Source organism: Myodes glareolus, chromosome 3 (genome assembly GCF_982192425.1).
Source record: "Myodes glareolus chromosome 3, mMyoGla1.1, whole genome shotgun sequence".
Classification (NCBI taxonomy): Eukaryota; Metazoa; Chordata; class Mammalia; order Rodentia; family Cricetidae; genus Myodes; species Myodes glareolus.
In genome coordinates, this window is record NC_142028.1 from 26,705,131 (window position 1) to 26,732,731 (window position 27,601).

The 27,601-nt window shown below is 46.7% G+C and overlaps 2 protein-coding genes across 3 annotated transcripts in view; both read right to left on the bottom strand.

Annotated features, from left to right (window-relative positions):
• The window catches only part of Ano2 (anoctamin 2), a 353,748-nt gene extending 351,403 nt beyond the window's left edge, over window positions 1–2,345 (bottom strand). Inside the window, exon 1 of the mRNA XM_048444098.3 lies at window positions 2,239–2,345. Within this exon, the coding sequence (XP_048300055.2) occupies window positions 2,239–2,260 (22 nt within the window). The 5' untranslated portion in view covers window positions 2,261–2,345. The remainder of the gene's footprint in view (window positions 1–2,238) is intronic.
• Window positions 2,346–6,558: 4,213 nt separating this feature from the next.
• Vwf (von Willebrand factor) overlaps window positions 6,559–27,601 on the bottom strand; it is a 144,038-nt gene continuing 122,995 nt past the window's right edge. For both annotated transcript variants that reach the window (XM_087904192.1, XM_087904193.1), the window contains exons 44-52: window positions 23,100–23,210; window positions 20,520–20,700; window positions 19,785–19,825; window positions 18,805–18,921; window positions 10,746–10,844; window positions 9,943–10,071; window positions 9,105–9,144; window positions 7,334–7,431; window positions 6,559–6,880 (exon numbers count right to left, since the gene is read on the bottom strand). In XM_087904192.1, the coding sequence (XP_087760318.1) occupies window positions 6,692–6,880; window positions 7,334–7,431; window positions 9,105–9,144; window positions 9,943–10,071; window positions 10,746–10,844; window positions 18,805–18,921; window positions 19,785–19,825; window positions 20,520–20,700; window positions 23,100–23,210 (1,005 nt within the window). In that variant the 3' untranslated portion in view covers window positions 6,559–6,691. The remainder of the gene's footprint in view (window positions 6,881–7,333; window positions 7,432–9,104; window positions 9,145–9,942; window positions 10,072–10,745; window positions 10,845–18,804; window positions 18,922–19,784; window positions 19,826–20,519; window positions 20,701–23,099; window positions 23,211–27,601) is intronic.

Below are 27,601 nucleotides of genomic sequence, written 5' to 3' on the forward strand. Positions count from 1 at the left end.
TCTACTCCCGAGAGAACGTTGAGCACCAAAGACACTCCACCTGGAGCTTGTCTTCTTCCTGACAGAACTGACCTTTGAGCAAAGAAAAATCCCATACCTCGACCACTGACAGAATTACAGAATATCCGTAAATGGATAAAAGCAGGATTGTCTTATCTTGCCAAGACAGGGTGAGAGAGTCCTAAAAGGTTTCTTGCCTTTGAAAAATGGCATGTCAGTTACATCAGGCCTTAGCCAAAGTTGGTTGACTCAACATTGCAAACGAAACTTTGGGTGATTGCCCAGGTATTCAGTTGTCTCTTCCATTTGTTGCACATTTCGGAAGTTTCCCGCTTGTACTTCCAGGCTGCTTGAGTAAAATTATTTCCCTTCTCAGATTTTTGATGGAGTTAAAGATTAGATAGTTGTAGTTACCCTCTACATTATTTAGACTCCTTGAAATAGAATGTTTAGTAAAACTTTTGTTATATGTTTCTTGCTTAATATTGTTTGTTGTTTGTAACTTTATATTTATTATTTGCTTCTATTGTATATAGTTGTATTTGGTTTTGTTCTGTCTTATTTTAGAAAAAAGGGGGAGATGATAGGGGAGTTCAGCCAATCACATTCTGTTCGTGGGGCGTGTTGCCCTAAGGCAAAAGTTTACTTTTAAACCTGGCGGGTGAAAGCCCCCCGCACTCTCTCTCCCTCTCAACCTGGCCTGGATCCAGCATTCCAGATGGGTGGGATTCTGTGTAAGGTTTTCCTTCTGTTTTGTTAAAGCTGTATTTTTTGTAAGATAGTCTGGGGACTTTTCATTACTGATCACACTGCGTCTTCACCACTGAATAGATGGATTAATGATAATAAGAATAAGAATAATAAGAATAATCAGATCCTCAGAAAATAAGAACAGATACATTCCACTTGGGTTCCAAATGTCTCCTTCTTTCTAATCCTATCCCACAATGGAAGACAAAGAGAAAGTACACATAGAAACTAAAACTGAACTTGGGTTAGTGTCTGGAACCCATCCCCAACCCTCACACAACCTCTCCAATCAGCAGCCAACACAATGGCATAAGATACATAGAGGCAAGCTGGAGGACAGAACCTTCCCAAGGGGTCATGTCCCAGTATGGCAGAATGGCAAAACAATAACAGAATCACACAGGCCCTGGTTGTCCTGCAGCTGGAGCCGGGTGACCTCTTTCCTTGAGGTCTCATGTCAGATTGCAAAATTCAGACAGGTAAAAGGACCAAAGAATGTCACTGTTATCTTAAAAAGCAGCTTTCCCCATCCTACCACACACTCAAACCACACACACACACACACACACACACACACACACACACACCACACACTCAAACCACACACACACACACACACCACACATACACACACACCACACACACACACACCACACACACACACACCACACACACACACACACCACACATACCCTTTGCCAAAGATCCTCTTGCCACCTGCCTCTTGCCTCTGGGCTGAGATCTGACCTTGCCCAGTAGGACCTCCTGCCCTGGGCCAAGGCCCACATAGTTCCTGGGAATGTCTGTTCACAAAGTGTCAGGGCTGTGACTGACACTTGCCTTCTACTTCCTTCTCCTGCTCATGTCAAATCCATAGGCACCTCCCACTCCAGCAACAAGATACTCAGCAGATCCCACCTTGGGCAAAGCCAAGCTCCCAAACACATCTGTCTGTTCATTCTGATTTGGGAGGTGCAGCCGGCTTTTCTTCTAAGAAACACCTGTGAGAATGCCATACCTGTGCTTGCCTGCACCCAGGTAAAATGCCTCGTGTCACAGTCCTTCCTGAGGATGGTTTGAAAAAAGAGACTTCCCAGAGGCCACTCTGGTGTGCTGCGTTCTCATCAGACTGTCATGTCAACCTGACTTCTGATTTACTTATCCTCAGGACTGGACCACATACAAAGACAAGGAGAGGCAAAGAACAGGTCGAACTAGTGGCCAGCCGCTGAAAGGTGACACCAACCTCCTGTCACCAGACCCCCTCCCTAATAAAATGTGTAAAGAAAAATAAGAGTTTGAGGAATTACTTGGGCATCCTCATTTTCCCCACTACAGACAATAGGGCTAAGCTTGTCGCACCACGCTTTCCAGCTTCACCTGAAGACACTCATCCCAAAACACAGATGTTAGAAACCCTTCTCCTCCACATCGTCCCTCGACTTATGAGATGCTGAGAACTAGGACCCTGGTGCAGGGGAAACTTACCTCGCAGCCCAGGGGCTGCCATGGTGCTGGTCCCCGAACGCCAAGCCCCAACTGGTGGCCCTTGGCCGGCGCTAGCCTCTGGACAGGCTTATGTGGCAGCCGGGGAGTTAATTCCATCGCGGCTCAGCTCAGTCTGGACTTGCCTGCCCCTCCCCTGCGGCTGCCACCTCCTCTAATCCATCCCTCTCCCATGGCAGTTCCCCGTGCTCCTCCTGCGCTGAAAGCTAGTCTAACATCCAGGAAGGAGCCCAAACTCAGGTGCAGCAGGGTGACACGCTGGGGTCATGGGCTGCGGGTCAGGGAGTAAATGCTGCTGGCGCTCCTCCACGAGAGGGTTGCTCTAAAGGAGAGCAACCCGGCTGGCTCGCCTGTGATAATTCATTCGGATTATCTCGTGAACCGTCTGGCTGATTAGTTTTCAGTTCTGCCAGGGAAGCCTCCTTCCTGTGGCCCCAAGGGTCGCCACTCTCCAGGCTTCAGCTCTGAGTAGTAATGGGGGTTTAAACAGTACGATGGGGCCCCTTCCCATTCTGTACCCCATCACCAGCTGTCTTGGAGTAAAACAAGAAAAAGCCACCGTCCTGCGAGTAGATAGCAGGTGTATGTCCACAAGATCACAGGGCAGAGAGGAGAAGGCATGGATTTAGGAGACGCAAGGACAGTTGAGGGAGGGGCAAATGTTAATCTGTGGTCCAAGAGTAGTGTCATTTCCCTAGAGTGACTTAGGGACCTGACCATGGCTTCTCTCTCTCCTCTTTTGCTTCACGATCTCCTTCCTTCACAGAACCCTCTTCCTGCTTCCAGGGGTGCTTGTCCACGCCATTTCTACCCCTAAATGAATAAAAGGCACCCATCCACCATTGCTTCATCTCCATCTTTCAGTTCTCCTTCCCCAAGGAGTTCTTCCATGACATTCCTCTAAAACACTCTTGGGGACTGTCCTGGTTACACTTCTACTGCTGTGATTAAGCACTCCAAAGCCGTTATGGGAAGAATGGGTTTATTGGGCATAAACTTCCAGGTCCACAGTCCATCACTGAGGGAAGTCAGGGCAGAAGGAAGGCAGGAACCTGGACTCGGGAGCAATGGAGGAAGACTGCTTACTGGCTCTCTCCAAGTCACTCCAGCTCCGGAAAGGCCCACCTGCTAGGGCTGGTGTTTCCCACAGCGGATGGGCCTCCTGACGCCAATCGTCAATCCAGACAAAGCCTAGCAGATGTATTCACTAGCCAATCTAAGCTGAATAGTCCCTCAGTGGAGGCTCCCTCGGATGACTCCAGGCTAGGTCAAGGTGACAGATAAAAGTAACTAAAAAAGGATTCTGTTTCATTTGAGCTAAGGGTGACCAAAAAGGGGGGGGGGTCCCACTAACAAGGGCAGACTCTATCCTTGGAAAACCTGTAGGTGAAGGAACACAGATGTGCACATAGACACACGTGTGCATTACACCCACGCACCGGTTAGGTTTTGTCAACTAGACACAAGCCAGAGACATCTGGGAAGAGGGAACCTTAATTGAGGGATTGCCTCCACAAAGTTGCCTTTAAGAAACTCTTTGGAAGCTGGCCTCAGAGGTGTGGGCACGGGAGAGCTGACCCCATATCATCAGCTGGGCTGTATGGAAGAGCTGGCTCCAGCGGTGTGGGCACAGGTGAGCTGGTGGGCTGAGCAACTTAGCTACCACCCAGGCCCAGATTCAGACCTTTGAGTTGGCCCACCCCAACATCTACCCTATCTATGACCTGCTAGAGCACAAGGAGGGACCAGTCCTACAGAGCCATGGCCATAGGATCTCCATGACTCAGGACAGCAGCAGGACATTCTAGAGGAGTCTCTGTGAGGGTTCAGTCTCAGTGGTGGAGCAGAAGTCAGGGCCCTTGAACCAGACCAACAACTCATTGCGGTGAACTTTGCAAGGAAAGTCGTTTGGGCGAAAGGGTGTACTGGATGCCACACAGTATGACGAAGATGGAGATGCGGGGAAGATGGAGGAGAGCAATGGTGCCTGTACAGCAGAACTACGACAGGGGTGAGAGAAGGCTGTGGTTGATAGAGGAGCAAGTTGTTGCCGAGAGAGTTCGGCACGATTTTTTTTTAATTTTCATTTTTTTTTCTTTTTGTGGGAAGGTTACCAGGGTGGAGTGCAGATATGAAAGGACTGGGAAATGAATGGGATTGGGGTGCATGATGTGAAATTCGCAAGGAATCAATAAAAATGCAAAAAGAAAAGAAAAATCTTCAGAGCCTTATCTTGATAAATAATTGATGAGGGAGGACCCGGCCCACTGTGAGCAGTGCCTGTCCTGGGTGGGAGGTCCTGGGTTCTATAAGAAAGCAGGCTGAACAAGCCACAAGAGGCAAGCCAGTAAGCGGCACCCCTCCATGGCCTCTGCATCAGCTCCTGCCTCCAGTCACCAGCTTGTGCCCTGACTTCCTTCATGATGAGCTGTGAGCTGTATGCTGAACTTCAAACCCTTTATTCCCCAAGTTGCTTAGGAGAGCTGTTTAATTACCTTAATAGACAGCAAAGTAGGGCAGCCCACCTATTCCTCTTCTTGTGTTTTCAACTGAAACATGGCTTTCTTGACCTCGGTCCCCCCTGCCCCCTGCCGTGGAATAGCATGAGGGACTCATCCTTCAACCACCAAGGACAGGTTAAAATAATAGATAGATAGATAGATAGATAGATAGATAGATAGATAGATAGATAGATAGATAGACAAACTGGCCACACTTGTCCTCATCCACAAGTAGTGTTAATTGATCAGTCAGAAGAGTGACAGAGAGTGACAGTTAATCCTGTCCCTGGATCTGGTTTCCTCCAGAGACTGACCTTACAGGTGACTCAAAGTTGGGGAGCACAGGGATGTGGAGAAATGACAACCTCTGAATTATTAAGTAGTCATATAAAGCATCCATCTCTCTTCCCTCTGTCGACCCCGCTAAGCTTCACCAAACCCTGTAATCATCATGGCTTGCGCCCTGTGACAGAGCTTCTCATGCCGTTTGTCCCAGGCAGTGGCAGGTGACAGAAACCTAGGAATATAGCAGCTGCTGATTCTCACGGGAGTGACAAAAGACTCTCTAAGCAGCAGGGACCGTGGTGCTCTGGCTGATTGGCCTGGGAGTTCTTGTCTAGATGTAAAGGCACTTGGGTTTTGAACCTGGACCTGCTATCCAGAGACTGTGTAACGTTTGTGAGCCATCTAACTTAACTAAACTGTTTTCATTCTCTGTACAGGGGTTAGACAAAGATGGCAGACCAGATGTCAAAACCTTTCTTGCTGTATTGTCCAGTCCTCTTGTGAGATAAATCTCACCTATGTGAAAAAGACCTGGAATGAGCACCAGGACCCTTCAATCTCCCAGAACACAACCAGGATATATCCTCTGTTTCCCTCCCGTTCTGCCAGCATGGACATGCATGTCTTCTCCATACATTTCAAAGAAAGTGAGAGTAACAGACCACCTGGAGATCCAAAAACTAGATGCTGTTTGTTCTTAATGCTACCCTTCCACTGAGGATGTCTGGAGCAGGTAGGGCCTGGCAGCTAGCCTAAAGTTCACAGCAGTCAACGTGTCAGCCATAGTTACAGGAAGTTCCCAACACTCTGCCACTGGTGTTGCTACCTGTGAGAACGGGTTTCTCATTCTTATGTTCATCTCTTACACTTGAGCACTTTGAGGTCACTGGGACAATTCAAGTTTTATCTTAAGCACAAGCTACTGATCCTCGCAATCGTATAAATGAGATGACCATGCTAATTTTACAGGTAAAGAAAGGGGTTGTTGGAGACAGTACACTTGGGTGAGGGTCATAGGTAGAGCCCTGGGCTGCCTCTGAGCCTGGCGCTCAGCTGCTATAACTGAGCCTGTGATGGGACCTGGCTTCTGCATCTGCTGGCATCCAGTCTCCAGGTACCTCCCTTCTGCAGGGACTGCTAAGGTGCTTGGGAGTTTGTCATGCCTGTCCACCATGTCATCCACCCTGACAGCAAGAGCCCAGTTCCAGGGCACACCTCTCTGTCAGGCACAGAAGCAAGCTGACTGAGAGAACTGAGAACTAAGTGTTCCTAAGTATATGTTTACAGGTTCAGATCACCAGGCTAAGCTTCTGGAGAAGTCTCTCCACCCTGTCCCTTCCCACCCAGAAGATGCCGTAATTCCATTGCTTCCTGGTAGTAGACGACCTTGGCCCCAGACACTGGGCTAAGGGCATTTGTGGAACCCTGTGTTTGCTCCTCAAAACTACCCTCAGACCTCAGACTTAGGTCACAGCTGTCATCTCAGACGTCAGACACAGTCCACCACCAGCCTTCGTGAAGACAAGAGCTTGGCCTTTATTGTGGGCCCAGCAGGGCACAAGGACAGGATGCACAAGGGAGGAGGGACTCTCTGGCTGGTCAGGCCATGGCACAGGCAGCAGCAGGAGCCTACTGCAGCTGGGCAGGCCTCACTTGCTGCATTTCCGGGGAGAGCACCTGCACTGCATGGCATTGATGACCTCGTGGTACACGACGGAGCCATTGGCACAGTGCAAGGGCACACGCATAGGCTCTGTCCTCGAAGGCCCGCAGCAGGAACATTGTTCCTGCACATCCTCAATGTCGATGGAGTACACGGCTTTGCTGGCACACTTGCCCTGCAATAGAGCAGAGGAATGAGGCATGGCGATCCAGAATGGGGCGGCAGGACTGGGACAGCCTGCACCCCTCCTCCTCCTGCCTTTCTAAGCAAGACGGGCCCTGCCTCACCCAGAAGCGCCTAGGAAAGTTAGGCAACCTGTAAAGATAGATCTCAGAAACTACCTTTCTCCAGCTATTACACACACACACACCCAAATCCCTCTTGTTGTGGTTTCTACACACACTGACTAATCCTGAGTCCCCATCTTCAAGAAATGACTTCCAAGTCTCTTTACAAGATTTGCTTTGGTCTTACTTCTGGGTCCAACAATTCTATTCCCTAAATGAAACAGTCACTTTAAAAAGCAATGTTTCTGGTTTCTTGTATCTCTCTTCCTTGTAACTTTTCCACGTTCTTCTAGAACTTTACCCTTTTACTCCCAAGGCTTCTTGAAGTCGCACAGTCTTACCTGGCAGTAATGAATGTCCACTTCCTCTTGGGACTTACAGTCTCCCACTTTGACATACTGCAGATTGGCTGTAATGTCTTTGCAATCGGGTTCCTCACCTATAGAACAAGGGAGGATCAGAACAGGAGGGCTGGCTAGCTGGGGTTCTACAGAGCATTTTCCACATCCAGTGTCTTCACTAAGTTGGAAACGGTCCTCTTTCTACCAACAATTAACCAGAGCCAGTTGCGGGAGGAGGAATTTTCTCAAGCTCCTGTTGCTCCTGGCTCCTCCAATTCAGAGATATCATTGCTACTGGATAACTCAGTTAACGGCACAATTTTAATTGCCGAGGGAGCCTAGGTTGGCTGTGCTTTGGTCATATAGATGGATGAGGCTTGCTTTTATATCATTTGAAATTCAGAAAAACATCACGGCCTAAGCAATCTTGTCATGCTGTAACTATACTCAGAAGCGAATGGACAATGAAGTCGCCACTAGATAGAATTAATATCAGTCCATCCCTGTCTTTGGCTAAGAAGACAAATGCCCTGACCACACAGACATATTCACTCCCTCTATAGAGGCTGGGAGACTCCTAAGACCCTTTGGGCCACTATCTCCTTGAGCATTGCTTCTTCAATGCCACCGACATGAGTATTATTATCTACAATGGCCTTCACTCCTGAAGCTCTGCTTGACTCCCTGGGAAGTCTAAGCTCTACTCCCAGCTCACTATGATGATCTGAGTCCTGACAGTTTCCCATGCTGCATGGTTCCACATGTAGGCCAGTCCTGTAGACACATTAGCCTGTCTCCCAACTTCAGACTAATTTCTTGTTAGAGGGAAAGGTTTTCCAACCGCATAAGAGGGTGAATCTGGAGCCAATGTGCAATATTCTCTTGTTGTAAGTTTAAATCCTTCAGTCTAGCTTACTTTCCTTCCAGGTGGCCTTACAGCCTCCTGAGCATGTTGGTCATGGAAGACTCTTTATTGCTGGTTTTGTAGAGAGCGGCCTCTTTACCAAATCCCAAGAATAGCGTCTGGAGAGAGTGCATCTTCTCTGATGACTTCCTAAATTCATAAACTTAGACCATTCAAATGAAAATTTGCAAGGAAACACTCTCAGAGTGTGTTTCCTCCTTCTGCAGTTCGGTGATGGCAATCACTGGGGATGCGATAGCAAGCCACCAAGAAAAGAAAAATGATAGAAGGCACCCACGTTTTCACTCTTCTCTAACTTCAACCAAGCATGAGTTCATGACTCTAAAATGAAACTAAACAAACTAAAGTAAACTAAAAGAAGAAATATTAGTCTAGGCAAAAAATAAAAAAAAATGTGACTTGTGCTCATCAACACAAAATGGATGGGGAACCTACTACCTGATGCACAACTCCAAACTGCCCACCTCTGACTGGCTCTACCAATCAAAGCCACTAATATAGTCAAGTGGGACCAAGGTTGTTGAAAATAAGGCCATAAACTTGGACTGGCCTTGTGATGCTCTGCCATGATAGATATATGAACAATCAAAGGTTCTAAGGTTCGTAAGAGGCTAGAGCTGGAGATGGGAGAAATCAGGAAGTACTTGCTTCATGGGCAATCCATGAGATCTGAGCAGGGTGTGGGCTAATGATAGTCAGAAAGGGAAGGCAGTTGACCAAAGGGTTGAGAATAATGAAGAACTAATAGATAAGAACCATTTTTCTGGAATAAGGTTTTCTTCAAATAATGGTGCTTGGCCTTGGTCTAATGGATGTCAAAGCATAGGCTGTTAGTAATGGACTCACATGTATCACAGCAGGTGCCTGGAATTTTCATGATTTTCCCCTAAGACAAAAAGAAAAGAACAAGATCAGGGGCAAATAATTCAATAGGATGAGCTCTCAGGTCACATGAATTCCTGGCTCTGAGTACAGAGCTCTGAGCAGAAATCCCCAGACATAGATGGCTTTTCCATCACAATTGTGAACCAACTGAATATTTCACCTAATCAGAATAGTCTTAATTCCCAGAAAGAAATGAAATAGGGTCCATTCAAGTGTTACAACTCTAAAGGGAAAGGTTTCCCCTATACAAGGGCTGCAGCTCTGAGGGGAGCCAAGGAATACCACTACGTCACGCTGCACAACAAACCTCACACAAGAGAGTCATTGGGAAAGACACAAGAAGGTGACTGCCTCTGGCCGGGTGAGAAGCAGAAGAGGACTGAGCAGAAGGTAGGCTTTATACAGGATGTCTTGGAGACAGAGATTTCCAGGGTAAGAACTGGTGAGATTTCAAGGAAAGCCCAGATATTGGTGGGTTTTTCGAGATCAGAGATTGGTAGCTTTGGGTGAGTTTTCAAACCTGGAAGTAGGCTCTGATCTTTGACCCTATAATCATTGTCCTGTCTTCCTATTCAAAGATCATGGCTTCCCTCTGGTGACCAGCTATTTTCAAAGCATCCTCTGCCTCAGAGAATTCTCTCCATCACCATCTCATCGATTCCTCTACCCATACAGGGATCTGTCTTGGACACTGTGAGATTGCATAAGAGTTGCCCTGACTGTTGCCCCGAACTCCACCCTTGGAGTCCAACGGTGAGGTCTTTAAGACAAAGGCAGAGCCTGAAGTCTAACTACTCACGCCTTCAGCCAGACACCTGTGTCCATCGAAGGGCGGGCAGCCTGTGATCCTCTTCTCCCAGATGTACTCTCCTCTCTCGTTGACCTTGCAGAAATGGCTGTCACAGCCATCCTGGAGCGTCTCATCTTGCTGCAAAGAAAGAGGAGAGTCGATAGAACGAATTAACGACAGCGTTCGGATCACAAAACTACAGCCAGTCATGGCCTTGCGCCTTTGAATTGCTAAAAACAATGCGGAGAACTATGGAAAAGAGATGAGACAGTATGTAAAAACTACACACTCAGAGTACAGACTCGAGGTAGTGTCTCAGCGCCATCGTTTATTTACTAGGACGAGAGCTGCAGAAATATAGGAAGTCCCCGGACTCTTCTGGCCATGTACTTACAAGATGGAGATGCAGTGACAGTCAACTCATTGATAGTCAGATGTGCTATGAACCAAGATCCCGCCTCAGACCCACCAGTTAGTTCCAGAAGCCACGGGGGGTCTGCTCACCCTGATTGCCCGTCTAGTCCCACAGGGCCTCAAGTCCACAGAAAATCTTTTTCAAAAAAAAAAAATCAATCTGCTCCAGATGAGGTCGTACACCAACTACATGCTTGTCAGGAAGGCAAAAGGCTAACAAAATCAATGAGGAAACCCTGTGCCTTCCACAAGCCATCTGCACTTCCTTTAGAAAACGAAGTGAGAAAAGGAGCCAGCAATGAGCCCAAGCTAGTCTTCCTGCTTGAAGAAAAGACACCCCTGCCCAGGAGGAACCAAAGGAGCATGAACAGAGACTCCTGAGTTCAGCTCATTCCCACCTTCAATGTCACGACCTGTCCTCCTCTTAGCTGAATAGTGCAAGCTGTAGGCAAGCATCTTCCACAGCATTCACCCTTGTTTTTCTCTTCACGATAGCCCTGTATCCAGGAAAGAAATCAGCCATAGTTAAATGCCCAGAGTCCTGCAGCTATAACTCGGCTCACCGGACTGACTTCTTGCATCCGCAATCCCACAGTTACTCCCAGACTTCAGTCAACATCCCATGGCTGTTCCCAGAGTTCAGCTGACATCCCATAGTTATCCCCAGAACTAAGCCGACATCCCATTCTTACTCCCAGAGTTCAGCTGACATCCCACAGTTACTCCCAGACTTCAGTCAACATCCCATGGCTGTTCCCAGAGTTCAGCTGACATCCCATAGTTATCCCCAGAACTAAGCCGACATCCCATGGCTGTTCCCAGAGTCAGCTGACATCCCATAGTTACCCCCAGAATTCAGCCAACATCTCATGCTTACTCCCAGAGTCAGCTGACATCCCATAGTTACCCCCAGAATTCAGCCGACATCCCATGCTTACTCCCAGAGTCAGCTGACATCCCATAGTTACCCCCAGAATTCAGCCAACATCCCATGCTTACTCCCAGAGTTCAGCTGACATCCCATAGTTACCCCCAGAATTCAGCCGACATCCCGTGGCTGTTCCCAGAGTTCAGATGGCATCCCATAGTTCCTCCCAGAATTCAGTCAACATCCCGTGGCTGTTCCCAGAGTTCAGTTGACATCCCATAGTTACTCCCAGAATCCAGTCGACATCCCGTACGTACCCCCAGAGTTTGGCTGACATCCCATAGCTGTTCCCAGAGTCCAGCTAACATCCTACTCTGACTAGACTTTTCCAGGTCTCACTCGCTCTGACATTTCTTCCCTCCGTATATGTGGATCTCACTCGGGTTGCAGCAATCTGACTTATCAGAGAAGACTTCTCCCCTGAGCTCTGAATTTATAAATCCATTTGTGTACTAGATAACTGTTCATCTAATCGCCTTGAGACTTCTATCCAAAATGAAACAACTTTTTTTTTTTTTTGGTATACCAAATACCATCCTCGTCCGGTTTTCTTTATCTTGGCAGATGACCTCACTGCTCGAGCTGGACATGTGGCTGTTACGTTGACTCCTCCATCTATTTTTCTAGTGCTTCCGCCACAGCCATGACCAAGTCTTGCATCTCATGCACATCCGCTGTTAGTCATAATCAACGCCTTCTATCATCCTCTCGATCATCTAAGCCATCGTCACCCCCTCCTGACTCTGGCAAAGTCTTACTTTGTCTCCCTGCCTCTGCCCTTGCCTCCTACCGTAGGTTACCACATGTCCACTAGAATGACCGTCTTAGGAAATGGCCCACCATGACACTGTTCCTCTTAAGACCCTTTGAGTGCAGACCTGGGTCTAGTGGTGGCACAGTGGCTTGTATTGGACGGACCCCACCCCTCAGATAACAACGGCAAATGACAGACAGATGTAAAACAACTATTAACGGCAAAATAAGAAATCAATTGTTGGTTGACCCTTGGAAAAAACTGAAGAATAGTGAACAAAATTCACATTTTAATGTCTTTTCCCATCGGACAGTTTGTAGGCCCCTGGGCTGCCAGAACTCAAAAAGATTCTTAGAGGAGTCTACTCCTGACAACTTAAAAGACAGAGTTCAGAACTATTAGAAGACCTGAAGACTCAAAAAGAAGAAATCAAAACAAGGAAGCCTACAAAGATCCGTGTAAACTCCACTCAAGTATTTGGTTAACCTTTAATTATGTGAGTACTAAGAAGTCTGCAAGAAGTCCAAGGACAAAGGACAGATGGACACGCAGGAGATTTGGGCAGAAAGTCCATGTGCCATACATCAGAAGAAACAGTTTGGGGGAGCTAGGTAAACAACTTGGGTGTCTACAGAAAATTCGCAAAGACACGAACTTACGGACACCCAAAGGATAACCCTGATACGAAAACCTATCTAAGGCATTATATTTAAAAGACGAAAATCAGAAGCCTCTCACTCTTTCATCATAGACATGGAAGTCTCATTTTTAATTATAAATAGATCTAGTAGTAGATGTAGAAAAGGGTACCATGCCATGACTAGATGAGATTTATTCACAACCATGGTAACCTCACCACATGAAATAAACAATGTGATTCTTCATGTTTCCAGAGTTAAGGGGAAACTAGCAGGTTGTCTAAAAATAAAAAGCTATCACAACATTCAAAGAATTATTTATAATTTAGACTCTCATCACCATATGACTAGAAAGGAATTTCTTTCATGTGATAAAAAGTGATACATTTGTGTCATGCTCAGAGAATCGGTCCCCAATTGATTAAAAAAATTTACACTCAACACTTCTATTCATTATCACACCAGTATGATGCACAAGAAAAATAGCCTGGCTTGGTGGTACACACCTTTGATCCTAGCACTTGAGAGGCAGAGGCAGGCAGATCTCTGTGAGTTCAAGGCCAGCCTGGTCTACAAAGCAAGTTCCAGGACAGTTAGAGCTGTTATACAGAGAAATCCTGACTCAAAAGAAGTAAATATATATATATATATATATATATATATATATATATATATGAAAAATAAACAGAAATATAAATATTTCAAAAGAAAAAATAAAATCTGTCTTTAGTTGAAAGCATCATAATTTGTTTACATAAAAGATCCTTAGGAATCTGTTCTGCAAAAAATAAATAATTAAATTGCTATTATTACTCCATTTAATCAGTGAATTTGCCAAGGCTGTGGAATACAGATACAGGATCAATGTGCTAAAAAATTAATTGCATAGTATCAATAAAAGGTACGAACATAACATTTTAAAATTCTATTTATAATACTATATAAAACTCTAAAATTCTAAGAAATAAACTTTTGAAAGGATGTGCAATACGCCTACATTAAAACCCCCAGACCACTTGGAGAAAAGTTAGAGCCATTGCTACAGTGGGAACGCATGGCTCCCTCTATATTTTAAAGGCTGAAACTTAAACCTCAAAGTGACAATGGTGAGAGGCTGGGACTTTTGGAAAAATGACTGAGAGTTGAGGGATCTGCGCTCACGGATGAATCAGTCCTTTGTAGGTAAGACTGACCAATATGCCTTCTGCCCGCGTGGTGTTACAACATCCCAAGAAAGCATTGCCTATGAGGAATGGGCCAGACAGCAAGTCAACTGGGAGGCCATAATTTTAGATTCCCAACCTCCAGAATTGTGAGACAACAATTTCTTTTCTTTAAAAATTATCTTTTCTCACTGGGTGTGGTGCTAAATGTGTATAAACCCAGCACTTGAGGAAGACTGAGAATTCAAGGCCAGCCTGGCAAGGCCCTGTCCTTAAGACGAACGTTACCTAGTGTCAGAATTTTCTCAGACTGGCGCAAGCAGACTGAGACAAACCTAAGTAAACGGAGAAATGCACTGTATTCAAGGATGAAAACACTCAGCACTGTCAAAATGTTCACTCTCTTAAGACTAAAGTATATTCTGTGCAATCCAATGAATCTTTTCATAAAAAGTAAAGAGGTGACACTAAATTTTTATGAAAATAAAATGACATATGATCACACAATCTTGTAACAGAACAAACCTGAAAGCCTTACACTATCTGATTCAAGACTCACTGTAAAGCTACATTAATCAAGTCAAGGATGTAACCACGGGATTCATACATTAATCAGGTGACTAGAAAACAGAACCCAGCAATAGATCTACATATCCACAGGCGATTCACTTTTTACACAGGTATCAAGATAACTCAATGAGAGGAAAGGGAATCTCTCAATAGATGGTGCTGGAATCACTAGATAACCACATTGCGGGTGTGGCTTAAATACTGTTGGTGGGGGTTGTGTGTGTGTGTGTGTGTGTGTGTGTGTGTGTGTGTGTGTGTAGGGGTGCACTGGGGGAGTGTGCATGTATGTATATATGTGGGGGGGACACACGCATGCAAAACTAAATCCTCAGTGGTTATAGATCTAAACACAAAACTCAAACTATAACCCTTTAAAAAATAAAAAAGAGTATTTTCATGGCCTTGAAATGTGGATTTCTTGAACAAAAACTTAAAATGAGAGGCCGTGTCTAAAAGGCAAGCTGGACAGCTGACCTCTGGCTTTTGCATGTAAACACAGACACACAGAGAGGGGAGAGAGAACACACAGAAATAAATAAAATAAAAATATAGATTTAGTTCTGAAAATATCAACTCTTGCCATTCTTGCTTTCACTTGGCCACTTTCAGGGATCACCACACTGGAACTATTCACTGGAGTCCGGAAGACCCATGACAAAACTCTAGAACACTCTAAGCATAGAGCCTAATGCCTAATCCTGGCATTCGGGAGGCTGAGGCAGGATAAATATTCTTGTGTTTTAGGCCAGCCTAGGCTACAATATAAGATTCTATCTTGAAATACAGGGAAAACAAAACAAAGCAAAAACAAAAACAAAACTCTAACCAACGTGTTTTACATCCCCAATGAAGTCTCTGCCAACAGGAAGGGCAGACATCAGTAAGCTTGCCCAGAAGTGAATTTAAGTAATTTGCTCCTCATAAATCAACCTATGAACTGATGTGCCTTCTAGGGGTGGAACATGAGGATGGAGCTCAACACACAGGCAGGAAGCCTGGGCCAGGGGTCAAAAGCACCACTTTGAAATGATGCTATTGGAATTGAGGACTATGTGATAGAGTTTCAATCGTGAAGTTGAATCTGGTTTGAAAATGCACAATCCCTGGAAGGTGTACTAGCAAGGAAAATGAGAGAGGAAGAAAGGAGAAGGACTAGACATGGGGTGAATGTGACTGATTGATTGGTTCTGAGTCCAGTGAAGCTTCCGTCAGGCTGGTTTCACGGGAGCTTGTATTGGGGCATTTTTGGCGAGTGGCAGAACCGAATAGGAATTGATGTCCTGAGCAGGAAAAGGGGGCAAAGCTTCTCTCTACCCAAGAAGCTAGGAGACAGCTACAAGTGGAGAAGGGGCTGTGGTAGGAAGGGGTAGAGAGTGGCTGGGAGGGCAGCCCACACACCAGGGAGGCAGAGCCCAGCCAGGAGTAGAGAAAGCAGAGAGGACTAGGAAGGGCAAAGGAATAGAAAGGGAAGAGCAGGAGAGTGGAGAATAAGGAAGCTGTAGTTTTCAGGGATGGTGGGGGCTTGGAAACCAGAAGGCTATGCATCAGCACAGGAGTGTGTGAAGGAAAACAGGTTTCTTCCCCTCCCAACAATCCCCCACCCCCGCCCCTCACCATGTCTGCTGCCTTGTGAAGTAGTTGCAGCCATTGCTAGGCCCAGAACAATAAGGGGACAGGAAGAAGGTCTGCCTGAGCACAGCTCGACACCCAGGTGGCCACTGCCAGCAGGTGCCACTCCCTGGACATCCCATGAAACATTCAATTTATTGTGGAAAGTACACACACACACACACACACTGTCTCTGGCTATCACTGGACTGTCCAATCACTGCAAGAGAAGACCAACTCTTCCTCCATCAGGGGACAAGTTTCCAGCCCGCCAGCGACATCCCTGCTACAGCCAGGAAGTCCTAGTTATAGCCATTTTAGCTCTGCTTCCTCTGTCCCACCTTGTCCCAAAGCTCCGCCTTGCTAGCCACACCCCTGGCAACTGTTTCACCCTGCTCATGCCCTTCAGGTCTTGCCTAGTTCCCTGCCCTGCCCTCTGCTTCTATCTGCTGGCTGCTCCCCGTCCTCCATCCTGGACATTTATATTCGACCTTCATCTTGTGGGAAGTCAGCTGAGCAGTTCGCGGCAGAGTGGCCTCTCTTCTTCACACTTTCCCTATGCGCATCTTTCAAACCTCATCTCCCCACTCAGCACAAACCATCTTGTTCTGGTCTCTGTGAGAGGTGATGTTAACACTGTGTATTGATGGAGGCAGCAAAGAGGTCTACCTAGATGTCACTGACTGCGGTTGCCCTGCCCCCAGAGCCTTACTGAGGTCCTTCAAGGAGTATCAAGACCAATTAAAGATACCCACCTACAACAGGACCAGCTGAGGCAATTCTCAGCAAAGTTTGCAAAATATGTAGAAGGCGGCTAATCTAGTGATGCTAGAGAGGGCCACACTGCCCTAGCAAGTTATTAAACTGTTGGAGGAAAAAAGGAATAATAATAGAACAACATGGGCATGTGGTTTTCAAATACATACAGCACCTCTGGAGGCAGAGGAAGTGACTGTTCCACACTTTCTGAACACCAGAGGGCGCTGCTGCTGGGGGGGACGTCAATAGACCTCCAGCACCTACACAGGCTACAGTCCCACCCCCTACCCTAGCCCCAGCTCAGCTTCCAAATGACAAGGGTGTGAATCTCTGAGTCTGTTTCCTCACTGCCTGGGATGCAGGCCAGTGGACAGCAAAGGAGAAAGGTGGCCTGCAATTCCAGACTCCATGATGAAGGCCTCAGCGGCTGTAGGAGGAGCTGGTTTTGCATGCACATGCTAAACCCCAAATCCTAAAACATCAACTGCAATTTCACAAAAGATTAAGAATCTGTGTTTAATTGACTTCTTTTTCATCAAAGCATAAGCCTTCTCTTTGAACCGAACCACGCTATCAGAAAGAGCTCCCACAGGGCAGTCCATTCCACTGACCTTCCATTAAGTCCCGCCTTGAGCCTGACACTGTGTAAGTGTCATGGAAAACACAGATGTAGGTCACATGTCCCTATTCTGATAAAAGCGGGAAGCACACACATGACCTCTCCGCTCCCACTCTGTCCCTTGCCCTGTCCCTGTCCTTTCCAGGTTCCACCTCCCCTGCGATCTGCCATACTCATAGAGGCCCCGACTGCCCCCCACATCCTGTGTCTTTGTAGAGCTGACAGGAAGACCCCGCTGGTGTCACCTGAGTTACTGTGAAAATTCATGCCTCAAGCTCACAGGAACCTCATTTACCAACGTATTGCCTAAAACAACTGAAGTCCAAACACAAAGGGCAGCTGGAGGAGAAACTGGGGCCTCTTCAGACACTTAGGTCCCATCAGCCTTTGTGAGGTCTACAATATCCCTGTTACACAGGACTAAAAGCTATAATAAAATAATAATATCACACACCTCAAATACATGTAACTTATGTGTCAATTAAAATTAAGAGTAGATTAAACTAAAATATGCTTTTAAACTATGGCATATTGATTTTTTTCTTCACCTACCAAACAAAAATTATCTACTTGTCAGTACTCTCCTCAAGAATGTATCCAGAACAACTGAGAATCACAACTTGACAAAAAATAAAGAATAAGAGTGTTGTGTATGTGTGTGTGTGTATGTGTGTGTGTGTGTGTGTGTGTGCATGTGCGCACATAGGAATTTATTTTCCACAGGCTCCTTGTGGAGGTCAGAGGGCCACTTCAGGCTGTCCACATTATTCAAGACAGGGTCTCTTTGTTGCTCACCACCCTCTACGCCAGGGCCCATAGGCTTCCAGGAACCTGTCTCTGCCTCCTGTCTCTCTGTAGGAGCAGTGAGATTCCAGGCATACTACTGCATGCAACTTTATGTGAGTTCCTGAGATCCAAACTCAGATCCTCATGCTTGCGCTGAAAGTGCTTTACCCCCTGAGCCATCTCCCTAGCCTCGAGATGAACTATTTAAATGACCGGAATGCCTACTAATGAGAAGTAGATTGTATACATTAGGACACATCCATTAGGTGAAGGCCGTGTAGCGTCTTGCATGTTACAAGGGTCTCACAAATATTTCTTGACTATTTTTTAATGTTTTCAGAGAATGGTGGTAAAGTTTCTTAAAATATGTTTTTAAAGATACAGAGCTGTGAGTATAGCATCAAATGCCTTGAAAATATTGTGTTTATATTTTAAAAACACAAAAAAAAATGCTTAAAATTTGTAAGACTAAATTGCAATTATTTTTGAGGAACGCAGTTTGGGTAAGTGTCCTGATAGTTGTTAGATAGTGGCCATAATCAGAACAAAGGCAAGGTTTAAGGAACCCAGTGAGGTCCTGTTGCTGGGCCCCACAGAGGCTGAGCATCCCTTAGTCCCTCAGAGGCTCTTACCGTGGGGCAGGACGCACAGGCAGTCTTCCTGCACTCCAGCTTGAATCTGGAGATGGCCCCTGTCTGCACAACGCAGCGACAGGTCGTACACAAGTCAATCATCACGCTTTTCTCAGGCTGGAAACAGAACCAGAGTCAGGTTTTCCCACAAGCCTGGCACTCCTCCTGCCTCACCCCCTCAAGCCTGCCTACTTGCCTGAGGCTGCTTGGTGCGGGAGAATTGTCTGTATTCTGTCAATCATGTTTTAAATAAATTCTGATTGGCCAGGCAGGAAGTATAGGTGGGTCAATCAGACAGGAAGTAGAGGCAGGGCAATGAGAACAGGAGAAGGCTAGGAAGGAGGAAGCCCATTCCTTCCATTCCTGCCCAGACCACTGAGAAGCAAGATGTAAACTGCCCGGCTGAGAAAGGTACTGAGCCATGCGACTAACATAGATAAGAATAATGGGTTAATATAAGCTACAAGAGTTAATAAGAAGCCTGAGCTAATGGGCCAATCAGTTTTATAACTTACGGAGATCACTGTGTGATTTTCTTTGGGGCTTGCCGGCTGTGGGGTACCGGGCGGGACAGAAACCCCAACAAGCCAGCCCCCATGTTATAGCTGCTAGTAGCCATCACTGAGATGATGTATCCCCTGCCTCTGGTGGCCATTCCATCCCGCCTCCCACCTTAAGTGTGGACATGGGGGAAAAGAAAGAGAGGTAGCCAGACAGTGGGGAAGGTGTTAGAAGGGAATACACCCTGTGACTGTGTTTCACGTGTGCTACAAAACTATGTCCACATGTTGGGGTGCAGGTCAGGAGGTGAGTGCAGGGCAGCCAGTCCATGCCCTGACGAGTGGGCAATGTAGCCCCACTGTGGCTATGAGGCTGAAGATCCCTAAAGAGGTCTCCAGCTTTCCCTCATTTCCGTATTAGTCTATACCCACCCTTCCCACTGACACCCCCATTCCACGCCACCACCAGCTCCAGCTCACCTCAATGATGGTGCCATTGAGCAGGCAGGCTTCCACAGGCTCTGGGGAGAGAGGTAACACACGGATATAGACACACCCTCCTCAAACCTCCCTTACCAATCTTCTCCATCCCCCTCTGACTTCTGAAAGTTCTCCACATCCCCCTAACCCCACCCTCCAGGGTGCTGTGAGTCTTCCTACTTGGGCCCCAAGGACCTCTCGTTCCCTTTCAACCAATAGATAAGAACTTCCCGATTCCTCACTTCCCATCCTAATGGAAGAGCCTCTAAGGCACTAGTTAGCTGGGATCCTGTTTAGGAGACAGATGGGGCAGTTGTACTCTGGGCTTGCAAGAAAAAAAATAGAGCTTATGATTTATTATTACTGATTGTCTGAATGCAAGCAGCGTTCAGGGATAGAAATACCTTCCCCTAGGTGAAACAATGTTTTACTACAGAAAATGTGGCTCCAAAGTCAGAGAAACCTGGCCCAAGACAAATCCACCCCCCAGTGAGTATCATGAGGATTGCACAAGATGATGGGGAAAATGCCATCACTGGGCTCAGAGCTAGGCAAAGCGGCCTGCACAAAGCTCCCATTGTCTCCTCTCATCTGTTTTCTCCCAGCTGCAGTAGTGACCGCTGTAGTAGATTGCGTCCATTCCTCTGAATTGCCAAACAGAGAATTCCGGGAGCTGAGGAGAAAGAGTCCTGAAGGTAAACCCAGGCCCAGCCAGGCCTGGCCAGCCCGACTCACCACAGTGACAGCTGGGACAGCAGGCTGAGGTCTCACAGCTCAGCTGGAAGCCTGTGGGACAGGTAGGGACAGCCAGTTGTGGGCAGGAGATGTTCCTCTGCTGCACAAAGACGGCCTCCTCCACTCGGACACACTCGTTGACGAGACAGGGGTTCTCAGGGACTGCCCACCGAGAGCCAACCTGCAGAATACCAAAATCTATCAGCAGTGCCAGGCAAGGCTGTGGCCCAACATCTTGGGGCAGCATGCTGTTCTTGGGGAATTTTTTGGGCTCTGAAGGTGAGTCCTCATTCAAATCAAAATCCAAACCACGGGGTAATGTTCACAGAGGGAATGACAGGGGTTGTCACAAAAAGTCTGGGTCTAAGTCACCCTGACTAGATCCTAGGCCATAGTCACATGTCCCTAACCCTGAGGCTCTCTGGGATTAGTGTCTCCCAACTCCATCCTCTCTAACTTCTGATTCTGACATCAGCTATAATTATCTAGGAGACAATTCTCTGTTGTTAGTAAAAATGACTTGGACACGGCATAATAGTACCCATCTGCAGTCCCAACACTCAAAAGGCTGTGGGTAGAGGCATGAGTTCGAGGACAGCCTGGTATACCTGGTAAAAAAAGAAAAAATAACGTCTCCAAAACTGTGGGGAGACAGGGAAGTTTCTCATTTACACAGTTGGAACTTTCATGTGGGCACTCATAACTAGCCAAAGTGCCAAGAATATGAAATGGTAGAGCACTCAGCCCTAAATAAGACAGCTTAAGCACCCCTCCATGGCTCAGGGAATATCATAGAAGAGGGGTAGAAAGAACATGTGTTCCAGATGGGGAGATGTACTGCCAAAATTACTGCCTTCTAGGCAGGACCTGCTGTTGCATTCAGGACCTCACGGCAGCTGCAGCTATCTGCACAAGACCAGCACAAGACTGGTCCCTCCAACCTCAGCATGGAGGCGGGGAAGCCTGCTGTACAGCAATTTCCTCCCAGACAAAGCTTTCATCTGGAAGGAAGGTCTTTAAGAAACAGGATGTTGTAAGAGGAGGCGAAACATTCCGTCCTGCAGGGACACTCCTTAAAATCGGAAAGTATGCAACTCAAAAGTCTTCAGGAAGTTGCTGAAACTGACCAGAATCACTAGGTCTCCCCCCTCCAAAGTTATATAAGCTATAGACTGCTCAAAGGCACTCTAGACTAGCTGAGCTTCCTAAAAGGAGCTAAGACTAGCTGAGTTGCCTGTAAGAGAAGGAACCAGCCAAGAAGCATGGAAGAGGCTCAGACCAACTGAACTACCTATAAAGAACACTCTCTAACCCACTGAGCTGCCTACAGGCCCTGTGGTGGGCCCCAGGTTTCCAACTCTAGTGTGCTGTCACCCATGCTGGGTTGAGCTTTGCTGATGTAACTTCCTTTGAGTCATTTCTGCTCCTGCAAGTAACCTCTCACCTATATGCCTATAAGTAACCCCAATAAAACTCATTGGTTTACCAGGCTAAAATTTGGTATCCATACTTTGATCCGTCAATGGTTTCCATTCTTGGGTAAATCAATGATGGGTCATGTCTCTCCAAAAATAGTATCACACAAGAGAGCCCACAAAGCCCCCTTAAGGGGCTATTGGCAATTAAAAACTTTTGGGGGCAACCACTGATGTTCTCAATAATAACCTCCTATCCATACCAGGGAAGGAAACTCTAATTGAACTCAGTGGGCCACACACAAAAGGAAGGCATGAAAACAGGAGGGAGGCATTTTAAGAGAAGGGCTTCAGTGAAGAAGGAGAGGAGAGAGTTGGGAACAGGACATGGAAATGACTGTAATTGATTATATGAATATATGGAACTGTCAAAGAAAACAAAAAAACAAAAAAAAATACTTCAAGGAAAATGGCTTGATGAGCTGTCCAAAGTGAATCTCCAGGGATCACAGGAGACAGCTAACCAAGCTGCTCGGAACTACAGGAAGGAATTCCGCAGGCAGAGAAGACAGGAAAGAACAGGAGACAGGGGCCAGCAAGGCAGCCAAATTCTAAACCTAGACTTGCAGGAACCGCTGAGGAACTTTGCCAACAGTCTACTTGCTGCTTTGAATTCTAAGTTTCTCCACCCTCTCAAACCATTGGGAAAGTTTCTATGGAAGTTAATGACAAAGTCCAGGGCTGACCAGCATGGTATAGGAAGTACAGTGATTGTAGCCTCTGTAACCTGATGGACCACCTACTATCCAAGACGATGAGGTCAGCCCCCCCCCACCACCACCACCACCACTGAGGGACTGCGTGACCTCAGAGTCACCATGAGCTGGAGACCATAAGTCCCTGGGAGTTTATAGATCTCTCAGGGAAGCCACCAGGCTTCTCCTCGAATCCACAAAATGGGAAGTCTGAGAGAGCCTTAACTAGTTCCTAAGGGGTAAAGGGAACCCAACTGGGATTCCAACAGTACCAATCGCCAGATGAGCTCCTGTAGGAGAAGCAAAGAAGAGGAAGAAGAAAACCAGGCCAGAACTGACGGACAGCAAAATGGATTCCTAGGTTAGACTTCAACACCTTCCTCTCCCCCTTCCCCGGGACCCGAACCTACACTCTTCCAGGCAGAGTGGGAATCTCCCCGCAGAGAGCCGGCCTCAATCTTGCAAGCAGAGGGCAGGCACCTTCCACAGCACTCCCCTTCGCGGATAATGTAAGAGAAGCCCTGAAAAACAAAAACACGGAGTGGAGGCCAAGCTGAGAAACAGGGCTGACCTGAGCTTCAGGATTGCTGATCCCTGGGGCTATCCAAGGCATGTGGGCTGGATATTTTCATCCCTGCTGCCCACTAGCCTCAGAATCACACCAAGAAGTGACCAAGAGACTCCGCTACGCTAGGTCTTTGCTGACTGAAGAGATCAACACCCCCTCCGGAATATCCCATGTTGAGACCAACACCTAGTGCGCATGAATACTGAAGACAGTCCAGAGTTCAGTTAGACACACCTAAAGAATCTGACCGTAGCCAAACCTAGGGTAGCTTGTTGACTGCAACACAATCTCCGAATGCCTGTGCTCTAGTCTTTGCTCTGTGGTGAGGACCTGCGCAAACGCTTATCTTGATCCTAGCATTTCTCACCGTGTGCAATGCTTTGGCTCTTACATGTCCCCTAAATTCCCACATGTTGTTCCCTAGCCTGTGGTACTACTGCGAGGTGGTAGAAAATTCTGGAGACAGAGCCTGATGGAAGCAAACTGAATCCCTGAGCGTTTGCCCTGGAAGGACACTCTTGGACCCCAGCTGTGGTGATATTTTGTTTCTGTTTTAACAAATAAAACTTGCCTGAAGATCAGAGTGCAGCGTTAAGCCACAAAAAGCCAGGCAGTATTGGAACACGCCTTTCATCCCAGGACTCGGGAGACAGAGACAGAGGGATCTCTGTTATTTCAAGGCCACCCTGGGAAATAAATACTGAATCTGTCTAAAAGAAAAACAGAGCTCACACAAAGGTGATCCCAGCACTTGGGATCCCACGCCTTTAATCCCAGCACTAGGGAGGTGGAGACGGGAGTGATATGGCTGGGTGGAGAGAGGAATATACGGCGGGAGGAGACAGGAGCTCAGTGCAGTCTGAGGACACAGTCTGGGGAGACGACAATCTGAGGATATAGTCTGGGGAGACAGTCTGAGGACAGGATCACCCCTGTGGTCTGAGCATCAGTAGAGGTGAAAGGTCTCTCTAGTGGCTGGCTGCTCTGCTTCTCTGATCTTTCAGCTTTCACCCCCTAATATCTGACTCCAGGTTTTAATTATTAAGACCAATTAGAATTCACGCTACACCCAGTCTGCCTCTGTACCCTCCCTCCATCTCTCCCCTTTCCTGACTACCATGAGATAAACTTCTTTGCTGCACAACAAATTCCCCGCAGTGATATTCTGCCTCCCTGAAAAGAGAATGACTAACCACAGACTGAAACCGTGAGCCATAATTAACCTTTCCTCCGAGTTGATTTTCTCAAGTGCTTTGTCATAGTGATGCAAAGCCAACCAGCACACTGATTTGTAGACGTGAGCATCCTTGACATTTACCTAGTAGTTTAACATTATAGCGTCTATTAAAAAAAAATGCAGTAAGAAAATGACAGAGACTACATGGTAACTCACAACCATGTGTAACTTTGGTTACAGGGGATCCAATGCCTCTTCTGACCTGTGTGGCCAGCAGGCACACATGTAGTGCACACACGTAGATCATGCATCTAAAATTAAAACTAAAAACAAATCTTTAAAAAAAAAAAGACCCTCAGATTAAAATCTTTCTGTGAGCATCATGTGCAAAAAATGGCAATGACAGCGTGGCGTGGCTGAGTCTGGAGCCGGAGCAAAGAACCCAGGACAAGGCTTCACCTTGAGGCTATGTCCTTAAGAAAGAAGGAATAGCTGGCTGATCCAGATAGCAGGGATGCCAAGTATACGTGGCTCCCCAGGCACACTCAAGCGCAGGGTCAAATCTGAAGAGGTACCAACACTGCTTCCCTGGGGAAGTGCAACCACCCCAGAGACTTAGCTCAAGTTCACACGGTCTCCATGGGACTTATTGACATCCCTACCCGCGTCACAGCGGTGCGTAGCAAGCTGTCCCCAGCCTTTTATCAACTAAGACTCAAGTCATTTATTGTGCACAGATGAGGTGCAGGGAGCTACGGAAGAGCTGACGAACAGGGATAATATACTCTATACACTTTCCACTATAAAACAGGACATGCCAAAGGCCACGAGGGAAGCAGAGACCCCAGGGAAACCTGGGGGAGTTAAGCAATGCCTTCAGGCATCTGGTATACCTCCCTAAAACCTCTAAAAGTGCCGAGTCATCAGGATGGCCGTACTCCTTTGGTCTTCTAATGCACCTCACACCATCAATATTACAAACGATCCCTGGCTACCTTGATCCCAGAGACCCACTGGCTTCTCATGCCCAGATGCCTCAGCCATACTACAGAATTCCTCTTGCTAAATCACCCTCATAACAATCTCAGAAGAGTAAAACAAAACAAATGTTTTCTTCATCTCCTTTTCCATTATTCCCCCAAACTCTATAGCTTACATGTGTATTGTCATGTCTTGTCAAAAGACTCATCTCATACCCTCCAACTTACTCCCTTTTGCATCCTGTTTCCACTGGCTCTCAAATTAAGAGAAGAGAGTATAAAGTATAGCCACCCACCCTGCAGGCATTCACCACTGAAAAGTAAATGCCTAATGTCCTTAGCAGGACAATCCTTCAACCATGATTACCATGACTGACATGCAGATGGAGTTCTGACGCCATGTCCCCTGTATCTGGGGGCCATATGCTGAAGACCCCATCCTTCTTCCCAGAATCCCACTGGTACATGCACCATCGGGGATATTAGTGACTTCTATGTTTCTGTGACCAAGTTCCTCATGGCAGAACAGGAAACAGGGAACCAAACAGGGATGGAAGCCAGATTCAAACCTCACAGACACTCTCCCAATTCTTCCAGGTCGGCCTTACCTCCTGCACTTTCTGCCACCACCTACATGGCCCTACCACCTGGAACCAAGTATTCAATACAGGTGCCACCACCTACACGGCCCTACCACCTGGAACCAAGTATTCAATACAGGTGCCACCACCTACACGGCCCTACCACCTGGAACCAAGTATTCAATACAGGTGCCACCACCCACATGGCCCTACCACCTGGAACCAAGTATTCAATACAGGTGCCACCACCCACATGGCCCTACCACCTGGGAACCAAGTATTCAATACAGGTGCCACCACCCACATGGCCCTACCACCTGGGAACCAAGTATTCAATACAGGTGTCACCACCCACATGGCCCTACCACCTGGAACCAAGCATTCAGCACAGGAGTCTCTATTTCATATTCAAACCATAAAACTTGGGTTGCACTGGCTAACAGAATGGGCTGTGGGCTCTAAGTCACTCAAACTTTGATGAGTTGAAGAGCTGTGGCCAACTCCACTTCCTATGCTGGCCCCTCATTTCCTATTGACAAGTATAAAGAACAACCTTTACTTTTCTTTCTTCTTATAAATATCGGGAGAATGAATAAAACATTATCCTGTACCATACTGACATTTCAATCAACAATGGGCCACGTGTATGGCAGTGGCTGATTAACATGACAATGGAAACAGGCATTCTGTCTGGCACATGCCTGCAATCCCAGGACTCATGAGACTGCAACAGGAAGATCACAAGCTTGAGGCCAGTCTGGGCTACATAGCGAACAATGTCTCAGTATTTTCTCTGCTTATTTTAGCAAACAAATGTATTAGAGCGGATTCCTATCCTCTAGCATCCTAACAGGCTAGCATAGTGCATTGTTCTCATGCTTGTGACATCACTGTCAAGAGACCTATGACCCAATCAGCCACATAAAAAGGTGGCATACACACTGCCACCAATGTGCAGAACCTACTGAATGCCTGCGCAACTAGTCTGTGTATGCACGATACAATCACCATTATTTTTTAATGTATTCCTGCTACTTGTAAAATAAAAAGAAATTACTGAAAACAAATCATGTCACACTGGAAGCCACCTCATGCTGAGTGTGTCTTTAGATGACATCAAGAGGCCTGCCGAATACACATACACCATCCAGGTTTGTATAAGTACTTTCTGTCGTGTTCTTCCAACTATGAAGTCACCCAACAGCATGTGTCTCAGAAAGTGTCCTTGTCATTATGCATTGCCACGGATGTGACAAGAAAAAAGAAATGTCACATGACTGTGCTGCCTTCCCATATACCACACCATTCATTTCTAGAAGGTTCCTCTGTATCTTTCCTGCAGATTATTTATTATAGTTACTGTAAATGGGTTCTATCCCTTGAAATCAAAATCCTCCAATGAAAAAAAACTAGAGCAAGGACACCAACTGCTCAACATGCCGAGAATAAAAGACTACAGAGTACTCAGCCCTAACTGAGACATTTGTACTGCACTTCTCCCCTCTGAGGCTCAGGGGTCTTTGTGGAAGAAGGGGCAGGAAGACTGTAAGAGCCAGAGGTGGTGGAGGACATCAAGGGAATGGGTTTTCAGATACCACAGGGCAGC